Raw genomic sequence first — 13,527 nt, forward strand, 5'->3', positions numbered from 1 at the left:
CTTACCTCTTAACTTCTCTAAAATGCATACAGCAGTTTAAAGCAAAAAGTGTAACACCATCATTGGGAATATTAATGTGCATGAATGTACCTCCTAGGGGTCAGCATGAGAATAGGCCTGTATAATTTGATTGACATGTTTATGTATTTTTTGAAAAGTGGTATGTTGAGAGGAGACTATAAAAATTAAGGCTTCATATGTGTGCATGTATGAATGTATATGTCTGCTTAATGTGTTTGTTGTATAGTAATTCTATAGTAAACATGGAAAAATGAATGCAAAAGAATGAAGCTGAAAATCAAAAAATAAATTATGGCCTACCCACTTTGGCCTGTGGATAGGGTAGGGAGGGATGTAATGTGGTCTGACTACTGTAGAGATCATGTAGAGGCCAATAGAGCCAGTTAGCAAAGAGGATAGCTGAGTTGGACAATCCTCTGCTTGGCCTTTAGTAAGAGAAGGAGAAAAAAATCTACTCAGAACAAAGGGAAGATATTTGAAAATGGTCATAGCATTTTTTTTAAAGGTGTGTTTTTCTAAACACAATGGAGTACTACTTAGCCATAAAGAAGGATAAACTTGAGACAACTGTAGGTAAATGGGTGCATCTTGAGACCATACTCTTAAGTGAAATAAACCAAGCACACATGTGTAATACTGTATTTCTCTGGTGTGAGAAACAGAAAGTCTAAATAAGGACCAAAATGTAAAATGGGAATTATCAGATAGGAAGAAAATGCTAAAATGGGAAGGGGAGTGAGGGAGCGGGGTGGGAAGAAAAGAAGGAAGGAAAAAGAAAAAAACTAGAAAAGAAGGAAAAATGGAAACAAAGCTCCTGTAAATAAGGAGGGGAAGAGGGGTTGAAGGGAGGGTAGGGGAATTGGAAAAAAAAAAGAATTAAGATGTATCATGTCAGAGTACAAGTTCCCTATGATGAATGTGACATTATGTATACTAAAATATACCAATAAAATTAATTCATAAAAAAGAAGGAGGGATACTTTGCTTTGTCCAAACAGTAAGGATTTCACTAAAATTATTGTAAATAGAATTATATAGTTTGTGAATTATGATCAGAACAATATGACTCACCATAAGAATAAATAGGTAAATGAAGTAGAATTGAGAATCAACCATAGTTCTTATTCAGAACTTATAAACACGTGACTCAATAAAAGATGAATAATATATGTCATAAGTGGCATTAGCATAGTGGTCTATTCATCTGAACAAAGCAGGGTAGCAATATGCTTCCCAGCATATGTTCAAAAGTAAATTCTAGGATATCCCTGGTCTCTGTAAACAAGAGAATGGATAAACAACAAAGTCAGCAATAAGTAGGAATAAATTTCTGCTCTCTGCAATGACACAGTGTGTGGGGTGAGTCCTAGTAGGGACCGGACATGAGGGGACTTCCTTGGATGAGGGGCATGTTTCCTGTCTTGCTGGGAGTGTGGTTTATGCAGCTGTGTCCATTTGTTGAAACTCTTACTGTCCCCTTAAAACTTGTGCATTCTATCATATGCCAAATGTTCTTAAATGAAAAATAACCATAGCTAGCTCCAGTCAAAGGCATGTATTCTTTGCATGCTTAAACTTTTGAAAAATAAAATGTTAGGAAAAATAAAATCTAGGTGCGCCAAATATTTAAATATCAAACAGCCTCCCTAAATAAAAAGTACAGGCTTTAATAAACACTGTATCACTTTTCACTGAAGGGAACTTTTACTACAAACCAGGAATCCTAAAGAGAAAAAGGAAAAGGTAGAGTACATGAAAACTAACTACTTTGTAAACCAAAGTATAGCATGAACAGTCAAGAGAACAATATATTGAGAGACTAATTATATCATATATGACATATGAAGGGTTAATATCACTAGCAAAGATCAACAAACAGCCCAATAGAAAAAATATGTATCGACACATATAGACAACAGAAAAGAAAACATGAATCTCAGTAACGATGTAAAAAGACATTAATATATCTAGCTGTAGTTAACAATGCAAATTAAAACACGAAGGGCTCTCATTTTTCATCATTTGATTAGCAAATTTAAAAGATTGATCACCTTTAGTGCCAGTGAGGATGCCGGAAGGTGGGTAACTTCCTGAGGAACAGTGAGTATTTATAAAGTTTTGGAGGATCAGTCTGGCAGTAAGAATGCTCAAGAGATACACAAGAATGAAGAAATGGGCATAGTGTGATCCCAGTTTTATAGAAAAAAATGTTTTCATGTTTCTGAACAAAGAGAAAAGCATGAAAGGAAACATAACTGTTGACATTGATGCTTTTAACTGTTGAAATGTAGTTTACAGGGGTTGATAAATTTTGGGCCAAGCATCAAATCTGGTAGTCACATTTTTATAGTGCATGAGCTCAGAATGATGTTTATGACTTTTTAAAGGGTAACACTTTACATGGTTATATAGTTATCTGCATAATATTTTTTAATTTTGCCTTTTGGCCAGGAAAGCCTAAAGTATTTGCCATGGAGTTCTTTGAGAAAAAGTTTATGAACTCTACCTCAGGGGAGGTAGAGTAATTTATTAGTTTTTTTATTAGTAATTTATTAGTTTTTCTTTTGTTTTTACTTCCCTGTATTTAAAAATTCTTTTTTCATAACGTATTTTTGAATTTTAAAGAAGACAGCTAGGTAAGCAAGGAGATAGGCTGACTAATCACTTGGATGCCATTGGAAATGGACATAAGGAAATGAGAGGAAACCAGAGATGCTAAGAAGCCTCCGTAACAATCCAGGCAAAAGGAGAAGGTATCTTGGAATGGGACCGTGATAGCAGAGTGGGGAAAGGGATACATTTCATAGGAGCCTATAGGAACTGTGAGGGACCAGACATAAGTGGTGAGGTCCAGGAGTAACTCAAGGCTGACCGCTCAGTTTCAGTCAGCTAATTCTTGCTGACTACTGAGGAGGGAGGCTGGGAAGGGGATGGTGGAGGTAAATCCAGTGCTCTATTTCAGACTTGCTAAGGTTCTAAGTGGACTTGCTGAAAGAAGTGGTTGAATAGAGATGATTAGAATTGCTCAGGGTGCAGAGAGGAAGGCTGAACAGAAAACTCAAACTCAAGGGTACTTCCCATGAATGTGGTCCTTAAAGCTACCTGGAAGCAATACAGAGGGAAAAGGGAAAGAGGTCGTGAGTCTACCTCATGACATGGTGCTACCAACTGCAGGCTGAAAACCGGAAGCATGTCTTGAGCCTGCTTCTTGGTGACAAATGTCTCTTGTTGCCACTGTCCACCTATTGGGATTGTCCAAAATCATTAGTTCCAACATTTCTCTTCCCACTCATCAAGATACACTATGTTTTCAGAGTGGTCACTGACACTTCCTCACAGTTTGTGCCCAAGAGGTTTTCTGGATAACCAGCTACTCTCATTTTTCCCAAGGGGATGATCCTCCCAGCATCTGGCTTCCCCAGTGGGGAGATCAGTTCAGGTCCCAGTCATGTCCAGTGTGCCCTGGCACAGGTTCCAGTCACAGGCAACCACCTGTCACTCATGCTGTAACTTCCCTGAGAATACCAGGAAAGACTCACCAAGGAGCTGGTGTAGGTGGGGTCTGAGGTATCATCCTGGAGGTAGCGGGAGAGGCCGAAGTCAGACACCTTGCACACCAGGTTACTGTTGACCAGAATGTTCCTTGCAGCCAGATCCCGGTGAACGTAATTCATCTCGGACAGATACTTCATGCCAGCAGCGATGCCCCTGAGCATACCTACCAGCTGGATCACCGTGAACTGCCCATCATTTTGCTGTGAGAAGACATAGAGGGCACTGGGATCAAGACAGGCTCCAGTGGTCCCACAGATGCCAAGGTGCCAAGACCATCGCTTGTTAGGCTCTGGCAGTGCCAGGCATGCAGCTCACAGCAGCCCTCTGCTCCCCTCCCCATCCTCAGCTTCCCTTGAATGGTCCACTCTTTCTTGCCAAGCCCTGTCGATTTCCTTCCCAAATTACATCTCAAACCCCTCCACTCCTCTCCCTCTCCACTGCCACCATTCCAACCAAGTCAGCGTCATTCATCACCTGTAATAGCCTCTGGCGCCTGCCCCTCTATAATCCATTCTCTCCATGGCAGCCAGAGCCATCTTTTTAAGATATAAATCAGGCCATGTCACTCTGTAGCTTAAATTCTCTAATAGCCTCCCACTGCATTAAGGAAAACCTCCAAACTCGATCGCATGCCCAGGAGACCCCGTGGGACAAGCTACCATCTCACCTTAGGCCACTGGACCTTCACTCCTGTGCTAAATGAAGCCACAGTGACTGACAACCTTTCAGTTATTCCCACACCAAGCTTTTCCTGCCATTGGACCCTTCCACATGCCACTCCCTATGTTTTCCCCCGACAATCCACATCTACTTGCCCTTCAGGTTTCTCTTAAATGTCTTCCTCAGAAAGGACACCCATGTAACTACCCCCGCTGGCAAATGTAATTAGCACTCTCTGACTGCTATCCTTCGGTGCATGCTTTTACTATTCTTAGCACATATGGCAAATTTTAATCTGTGTGTGTGTGTCTGTGTGCGCGCCTGACTTTTCTGTTTAACTCTAACCTCTCTGAAGACAAGAATTCCATCTCTGTGGTCATTGCAATACTATCAGTGCTGAAAATTTTAACAAAAGAAGTAAAAACCTCAATAATATAACTTGAGTGAATCATTGTTACATTTCTTCCTGTTTCCAAAATTAAAGATTGAAGAGAAAGGTAAAAAGCCTTAATAAAATAACTCAAGGGAAAAATTGATACATCCCTTCCTGTTCCCAAAAGTAAATGCTGAAGGTGCCTTCCTTGGGTGGTTTCAGAGCTGTCATCCTTTCCATTGGGATAACCACACCTACCTCATGGAGTCAAGAGCCATGGAAACTCAAAACAAGCCTGGTGCATGGGACTCTGCTGGCAAATGGGGGCTGCTGCTGCTTCTCCTCACACCAGCCTGCAGTGACTCCCACTCTCCAGTCGCTGTTGGATTCACAGCTTCTTGTGTGGAAGCCCTACCCTTGGTTGGACAGACTCTTCAACAGTAAATCTATGCCTTCCTTTTGCCACCACAAACCTCATGGGTCCTGGCTCTGCACAAAGAGGTTGGATGTACAGACCCTGGGTCATACTGTTAAGAACATATTCTCTCATCTAATCCAACTCTAGCTGCTTCCCCAAGTGGTGGCCACAAGTTGTGTTCCATAGGGAAAGCATGGCCCAGACGTCGGAATGCACTGATGGAAGGAGGCAGGACACTTGGGTATAGTCACTTACTACTGATCACAGGCACTGGGCAACCAGCCACATTCTCTGAGGCAGCATCCTCATGAGAAAGGCAGGAAGCACAACAGTGGGAGGCCCTCCCATTCATGGAGCACCTACTGACGTGCAATGTTACGTGATACATTTGTATATGCTATCTCAACATAAATAAGTGCAGGCATGTCATTTATACATGTGGTTCTAGAAATATGTTTCTATGCAAAAACTAACAAGGAGTCATAAAAGACTTACTATAAACATACCCTGTGTATTAGAGCAAACACTAACAATCAAGACGCCTAACAAGGAACTGTTGACTCTGTTTCTCACGCAAGACTGCAAGCTGGATCCCTCTCCTGGGGGGCCATGACCCAGATTAATTAAGGAGTGAAAGAAACGGACACTGCCTCCTCCTTCTGGAGTTCCTGTCAGAGGGAGAGTCCCTAAACATGCTGGATGTGACCCACTCCACACAGCAGGCTGCTTGTACCTCAAATCTTCACCAGCTTCCAACCTGCCGGAAAGCTTCCTCTGTAATGGTTTCTTCCAACCAGCTCCCAAAGCAAGTGCCGAACTGTTTTTGGAAACTCTGCCTAGTTTTTAGCACATGTTGCTCATCTGTGAAAGCTGGATGTACAGTGAGTGATGTGAATTCTCTTTCTTACTAATGAACTTCAATCAACACCTTCTTCAGAAGTTAGCCAGCCTCTTGCTAGCACCATGTTTTAAGTCTGTGGGGATTTGCCCCCTCCGAAAGTTGTCATGGAACTTCTGTAGATTGCAAAAATATATCTCAGCTGCGAGTTTCACGAGTTGTGTTTTTTCAATTCAGTTTGTTATTTCCTCTTCGCAAGTTTCTGTGACAGTGTGGTTAAAAATGAATGTCTCCCTAAAGAAGCTGACATTTTGGGGAGGGCACTGGCGGTGGCTGTAAACAGTTTTGCAAAGAGCAATGTTGAAAGCACGTGGCGTAGTGTGTATATTTTTCCATAGTCATCGAAGTTTTCCTAGACTTGTTTTATTATCTTATTTGTTTTCAAATTCAATTTCTAGGGCCAGCAGAGCTAAGAAGTGGTTAAAAGTCTGAGCCCTGGAGTCAGGCAGGCCCAGCTGCAGTCAGGCTCTGCCAGACATGACCTTCATGAGCCTGGGCAATGTAACCTCCAGAACAGAGATTACCACATCTGTAACAGAACCTTGTGTCCACTCTTCATTGGGTTTTGATGAGATCAACTGGGATAATATGTGAAAAGCTTTGCCCAGTGCCCATGGATACTAAGATGACAATGACCACTCTACTATCAGCAAGGGCACAGTGTCTTGCAAGGCAGCTTTTTCCTGTACCTCAAATGTGCATAGTGAGAGGGACTGAAGATGCCTGGGACCAGAGCTCTGGGTTCCTCAAGGCTTCCATGGTGTGATAGGAGAAATCCTAGAGCTATCACCTTGGAGAATCCAGTTCACAGTGCATTATGAGCTCAACCGGTAACAGGCAGAATCTATAGCAGCCTTACCCATCCACCCAACTATCCTAGTGGATGATTGAGACTTAATGATATAGGCCTGAAGTTTGGATCAGTTAATTAACAAACACTGATGTCTTCCATTACTTGATTTCTGAGTGGCAAGTCATACTTGAGGGAATATATTTTGAACCTTGAAACCAGTCCTCTGCAGTAGGCAAGGCAGGGAATATTATGTATTTCATGACAAGATAATGGAGGTCTAGAAAGTTTAAATGGTTGATTTTAAATCACTCTGTGTGATATTGAGTTATAACATGAATATAAATCCAGAATGGCAAGTTGCTCCTGCACTGATGTCTCATGTTGGACCAATTATAATGGCTCCCTCAAATGCCACGTGGAGAAGAAGGCTATATATAGTTGTGGCAGGAAGAAGGGAAGAAGGGGCATGGCTGACTAGTGATGCTCTTCTTATCTGCTCTTCTAACTCCCATCCAGTACCTTGTCCACTGGAATTACAGAATTTGCAAAGGGACTGTGCAGCATATTTCTCTTAGGGTCTTCAAAGGAACTGTAAATCCCCATGGACAGGACCCTGTCTGTTGAATTCATAATCTTGGTGAAACCTAATGATACGAACATATTGAGATCTTCTAACAAAGTCAGCTGCTTTTTATCATCAGATCATCAGCATGACTCTCCAAGAAGAACTTCTGCAGATACAAACATCCACATACAAAGTAAGGAAGACAGAAAAATACCAACAACAAGGATTCCTCAGTGATTTGGGGAAGAACCTGGCTGCATGCTGAGCTTGGAAACAACAGCATAGAGGAGAAACACGGCCCTGGGTGAAATGATTTAAACTTTCTTTCCTTCATGAAGTGCTTTCTGCTGAAATTGCTTTCCTGCAAATGCACTCAAGCCACTTGCTGACCCTTATATTAGACAGGAAGGATTTAGGTATTTCAACTTTCATTGACAAATCCACTTCAGGAAATGAAACCCTTATTTGATTTGTTTGAAGAGAATGAATCATGGATTTTTTTTTTAAACTGAAAGAGAACTTTCAAGCTCATCTAGCTCAATGCCTTCAGTTTATAGATTGGGAAATTGAGTTAGTAGACTTGCTTCAGGCCACAGGGTGACTCAGAGCAGAACCCAAGGCAGCACCTTGGTCTTTGGGCTTCTACTCTGGCATTCTCCACCTGACATCTGGGTTGCTATCTTCTAACTTCAGTCCATGGATGAGCTTCCCTGGTGAGAATGGCCCCATCTGACACCATTCTGTGACTTTCAAGACTCTTCCAGTTACGACCATCTGTGAATGAACCAGCAGCAACCACAAGGCTGTACTTTAGGAAAGAAGGCCTTATGGAACATGTCAGCCTCCTTAGCTAAGGCACATGATGTTAATCAGAACCTTGGAAACTGTTCCCAAGATTAGGCAAAAGCCCCAGATTGAACTCTTTGGATTCTAATGGGAAGAAGAAAATATTTAATTTTGGATATGTATAATGTGCACCCACAGCTCAGTCATGGAAAAACATATGAAATAAATTCTAATGAACTACCCACTAAGTATGTGTTTAAAGATCAACAGTGTTTTCAATCCTTCTGGAACATGAGGAGTTCTAATTCCTGCAATGAGAGTGGAATTGTGAGAATCTATGTGTCTGATGTGCTGACTGTATTCCTGGTGCCCTGACATGGCTAGAGCTGAGGCCAGTCTCCAAAGCTCCTGAATGTCCAGGAGTTGGAGAAGAGGAAACAGATGCATAAACTGAGAACTAACCCATTTCCTTTCTCCTCTGAATGGTGATCCTAAAATTATCCTCCTTCCCAGAAGATGGACTCTGTAGAACTGAACTGATGACCTATTTTTTCAATTTTATCAAGCAGCAGATACATCAATTAATGTTGCTATGCTCCAGGGTTCGGTGGTAAGGCTGAAATTAGATTTATAGATTACCTGCCTCCATGCGGTGTGAGCAGTCAGAAACGCTTCATTTCCCCTCTGCTCCTGGCACTGCCTGCTCTTGCTGGCCCCTTCCTGTTGTATCCTCTCCCCTGTTTTCCTGAGCTCCTCTCTGGCCCCTCACTTTTCTCCCACTGCACACAAGACCTCATCATCATGAAACACACTGGCGCCCAACATGCCTCTGTGTCCTGGGCCATGCATGGAAACAGGTCATGGGAGGAGCTGCAGTATGTGATTCTGACCTCTTGCAGGCTCCAAAGACTGCATCTCCCTAGCCCCTGCAGGTCCTGGGGTGGAAGTCTAATCACAATCCCCAAATCATGCAGTGACTTTCTCTGAAGTACAGTCAGGTGACTGGCAGGAAATAAATGGCACTGGAAAGGGTCTTAAGGCTGGTCAAGCAAATACTGTTTCTTCTAACATTGCCTCCTAGTCACATTTATTTGATTGTTTTTGTGAGGTCTTTGATCACAAGTGGAGGCTCCCAGGAAAGCATAGATCATGCCTTACTTGGTGTGGCTACAAGACTGAGCTATCGTGTACACACAGGAGGACCACTAGATCTCTCCTGCCACTCCCTAATATTTTTTTCAGGAATAATTGTGCATGATTTTCATTCAGCTAGCATTTACCGGAGCTCATTATGCTAGGTACTCAGATTTCTAAATAAAAGTCTTAGCTGATACCCTTAAGCAGGCTGCACCAGAGAAAGCACATGCTCTCTCTAATCTGCAGCAGTTGTCCCCTATCCTTTTTCCCAAAACAAAAGCCATTACTGCCTACCTGACCCAGACTAGACAATAAACATGAGCTACCTTACAAAGGTAGCCTCAGCAGTGGCAAATGCAGCTTTTAGATGAGTCCCCTAGTGTCCCTTCCACATTGCAGCCCCTAAGCTTTGTTTCTGTGCTCTGGAGCCTCCACGCAGCTACTGGTAGATTACCAAATAGGCTGTGCTTTGGCTGCTGTACACACTAGTCCACGATTCCACCAATCTGCCCGCCTGCTCCCCTGCTTGTCTGGCAAATTCCTCATCCTCCAACGTCAGAGAAACTCTCCCTTGTGTTTGATGCCTTCCTTGGCTTCCCCAGGAACATTTAAGTCCTTATTTCTGCTATCTCTGTACTCCATTCATGGAGACAAAAGATGTCACATAGGCAGATGATAGCTAGAAGCTTCGGACACCCTGGACCTCAGGGCAGATGCTAATCCATGGCAGGCTGTATTTTGTGAGATGGACATAATAAAATCTTCTATCTCTTAAGTATAAGAAGATACAGGGCTGCTGTCCCCCTGTCAAAACATCGGGAATGTTCTCTCCCCTTGAATCTGGGCATGCCTGTCCCTGTGGTGGGAATCATGCTATGTGACTTCTAAGGCTAGGTCACAAAGGTGAATCAGCTCTCTCACCTTCTCCTCTTGGGATGCTTGTTCTTGGGACTCAGCTTACTCTAAGGAAGCCCAGGGCACACAAAATGTGCTACCTGATATCACATTGACTGCCATTTAGACAAGTGAATGAGCCTTCAGTTAATTCTGAGCCCCAGCAGCTCCAACTGACTCCACAAGGGACAGAGATGTAATCTCCCTGCCAAAATCCCTGCCTCAATTGTAGGTTCATGGACAAAATAAACTGTTGTTGTTGTGTGAAACCACTAAAGTCTTGGGGTGATTTGTTACACAGCATTATAGTAGTGTTTCAGCTTCTAGCGTGGGTTTGCCAGAGCAGTCAGCCCATTCATATTTGAATGACTGAGAAGGAATGGCCCTTTGATCAGCAGCCAAAGTGATTGCTTGGTAGCATTGGTGATATTTGGAGCCTGCACCTGGGTATCACCCTTAAGTCCTAGCTCAGAAGGTTCCACCATTTCTTGGGTGTCATTTCTTTCCTTGGATCCTCTGCTCTCAGGCTCCCAACTAGCCACTGTGAGCCTCTTGGTCTAAGGCTCATCCTGTGTCCCAGCCAAGGCTCAGCTTCTACTCCCCAGACACCAGCACCTTGGCCAATCTCTGTCAGCCCTCTGTGTGGCTCTGTGATATCCTAGAGAAATGAAAGTGGCTCCATCATGAGCCTGGCCTCCTGGGGCAGTGTTCTTTTTTTTTTTTTTTTTTTTTTTTTGTTTTTTTTTGGTTTTTCTCCGGTACCGGGAACCGAACTCACGACCTTGATAACGACTTTTAGAGGTCTTCCAACCAAAAGGCAGTTAACTACCTCCCACTTCTGCTGCAGATTGTGGTTGAGAGCCACAGGCAAGGAAACACTGCTGGAAACAGTCTTCTTGGTCCTTGCCTGGAAATGCCTCCTTGGAGGGAAGGTGGCCCAAACTTAAGAAAAGGGCAACTTATTTTATCTCTCAACTGCCAATGAAGAGAGCTGGCTGGAAGGGCAGCTGTGCTGGTTAAGGCAGAGGCAGGCACTGGCATCTGCATGAATCACACAGAGCTCTGAAGCCATCTAGAGTCTCTTCAATCTCTGTGATTCACGCAGATTCCAGTGGCCATTGTTGGCGCTGCTCATTTTACTCACCCAGCAGCATTTATTGAGCCTCCTCTATGCCATCCTCTCTGGGAATTTACAAGTTTGTCTCTGTTTTTTCTTTGTAGCAACAAATCCCTGCTATTGTTGGTAATGTCTCCAACACCCACCCACATCTTACCAGTGGATTCTTGAGTCGTAGGTTACCCTCGCAGGTTACATCTCCCCAACCACTGTTGTTCTGCATCCAACAGTGCTAAGTGACATCACACATGCCCCACAGTTGCTCTTACCCTGAGGAAAGAATCCAAAGCACCATTCTCCATGAACTCGGTGATGATCATGACTGGCCGACTCTTGGTGACCACGCCCTCCAGGCGAATAATGTTGGGATGGTCAAACTGGCCCATGATGCTGGCCTCACTCAGAAAGTCCCGGCGCTGCTTCTCTGAATACCCAGCCTTCAGGGTTTTGATGGCCACATAGATTTCCCTTTTGCCTGGCAGTTTCAAACGCCCCTTGTATACCTCTCCAAACTCTCCTGCAACCACAAGAATGCAATTAGTATCTTCTTTCTTCTCAATTTTGTGGAACTGTAAAGGGAAGCATCTTATCAGGACAGTGGTGCTCAAGGTGGAATTGTGATTAAAGTGACAGAAATTGAAATGGTGTTCTGTCATCGTAACCAGGCTTAATCAGTTCATGCAAAACACAAAAGGAATACTAAAGCACATTCTTTATGTCAGTTCTAAGAAATAGGTTTAGTCGCTAAAAAAGAATTTCAGAATACTTATGAGTTTGTTTTTTTCCCATATTTAATTTTTCATATGTGTCCCAGTTGAATAATGGGAACGAAATGGTCAGTTTCGCTTTAGCAGAATCATAATTCATTTTTATCAGAGCCTGGTGGAAGAATTTCCAGGGGATAGGGCATACGTCTGGGTACTTTATTCCTCTGAACATGATGTACACTGTTTACGATCCTACGTTGCTATAAAAATGCTATGTCTCTGGTTCTCCAGGGAGCAGACACCAACAAGTTAAGAAAAAAAGAGGTTTATCTGGGAGCTAAGAAAGGAGAAGGAAGCAGGACTGGGCAAGGAGGGTTTCTGATCATAATGAAGATGTGCTCTTTACAGACTTGACAGTCTTAGCTGGGATCTGCAAAGCAAAGAGCTCCTGTTCCAGAGGTATCCAGACCCTAGCACAGCTTCCAGTTCCTAACATTGCCGCTAGGTCCAGCATTTGGCCAGGGGTTGCTTGGAGGAGCTGGGCCTCCGTAGGAAAGCTAAAGTAAGCCATAATGGTCTGCAGCTGGAAGCCACTGACTAACTGCACTCCTGACAGCTGAACAGCAAGTTATTTCTCCAAATGGGTGCAAGATACACACCTCCATGGACAACACAGAATTTAGACACTTCTGCAGTAAAAGAGAAAAAACAATTCTGATGACACTATTTCATAGAAGCTTTTAAAAATCTGTTGAAACCTGCTTAGTGTGCTTTCAAAAGTTATTTCATGACTTCTCTTGGTTTTGTAACTTCTAGTTCTTTCATGTGAAGCAGTTAAATATCTACTTGTAAGTGCACTGCTGAAATGTGTGTCAAAGGCCTGTCAGGAGGAAGAGGGTTTTCTGCTGGGAAAACTTTCTTTTTCACCCTCAGCTTCTGGAAGCAAATGATGGAGCAAACTGTGAGCAATCAGAAACATCACTGGCCACAGGAGAAAGGCAAGTGAACACTGTCTCTGTGAATTAGTTGGGAGTTCCTTTTGTTTTCTGCTGCAGAAAAGACTGGGAGAAAGCTGCACAAAAAGACTTTATGCAAAATTTCTCCAGAGACCACCGAGCTTGATGCAACATGGAGTTGGAGGAGAAGCTGACTGACCCACCAGTAGGAAGATTTCAAAGTAGACCTAATACTAAGATAGATATCATTTTCAACATTGGTTTTGACATTGAATCATATGCTGTGGTGGTGAATTGCTTGAGGTCAGACAAAAAGTCTTACATTCATTCACATTCACATTCAACTTGCACACCCACCAGACTGCACACTGCGTGGTAGGTATGCCAATGAAAGACGGCATGTCATGTGCATTATTATTTATCTGGCCTTTGCCTCATCCATTCCTGGGCTATAAACCACTGAGGCTTTGTCACTGCTTTATCCAAAATAAGTTGACAATAGTATGTAAAAGAATGTCCATGGCAGTGGCATCTACTGAATGGCTGCACAAGGACATGGTTGGAAAACGGTACATCCACTTCCAGAATCCCATGGGCTACTGAAGCTAATAGATGGCTGAAAGTTATTGACTCCAAATATATGCACA

At 43.1% G+C, this 13,527-nt stretch overlaps 1 protein-coding gene and 1 long non-coding RNA gene across 2 annotated transcripts in view; one reads left to right on the forward strand and one right to left on the reverse strand.

Annotated features, from left to right (window-relative positions):
- Positions 1-13,527, reverse strand: part of Ephb1 (EPH receptor B1) — a 397,616-nt gene that overhangs the window by 38,433 nt on the left and 345,656 nt on the right. The window contains exons 11-12 of the mRNA XM_005406784.2: positions 11,487-11,734; positions 3,561-3,776 (exon numbers count right to left, since the gene is read on the reverse strand). Of these exons, the coding sequence (XP_005406841.1) occupies positions 3,561-3,776; positions 11,487-11,734 (464 nt within the window). The remainder of the gene's footprint in view (positions 1-3,560; positions 3,777-11,486; positions 11,735-13,527) is intronic.
- Positions 1,221-3,758, forward strand: LOC102020031. Its single transcript, XR_264251.1, has 3 exons — positions 1,221-1,380; positions 2,647-2,774; positions 3,671-3,758. It is a non-coding gene; the product is annotated as an uncharacterized LOC102020031 (long non-coding RNA).

This window comes from Chinchilla lanigera, unplaced genomic scaffold (assembly GCF_000276665.1).
Source record: "Chinchilla lanigera isolate Chin_1 unplaced genomic scaffold, ChiLan1.0 scaffold00100, whole genome shotgun sequence".
NCBI classification, from domain to species: Eukaryota; Metazoa; Chordata; class Mammalia; order Rodentia; family Chinchillidae; genus Chinchilla; species Chinchilla lanigera.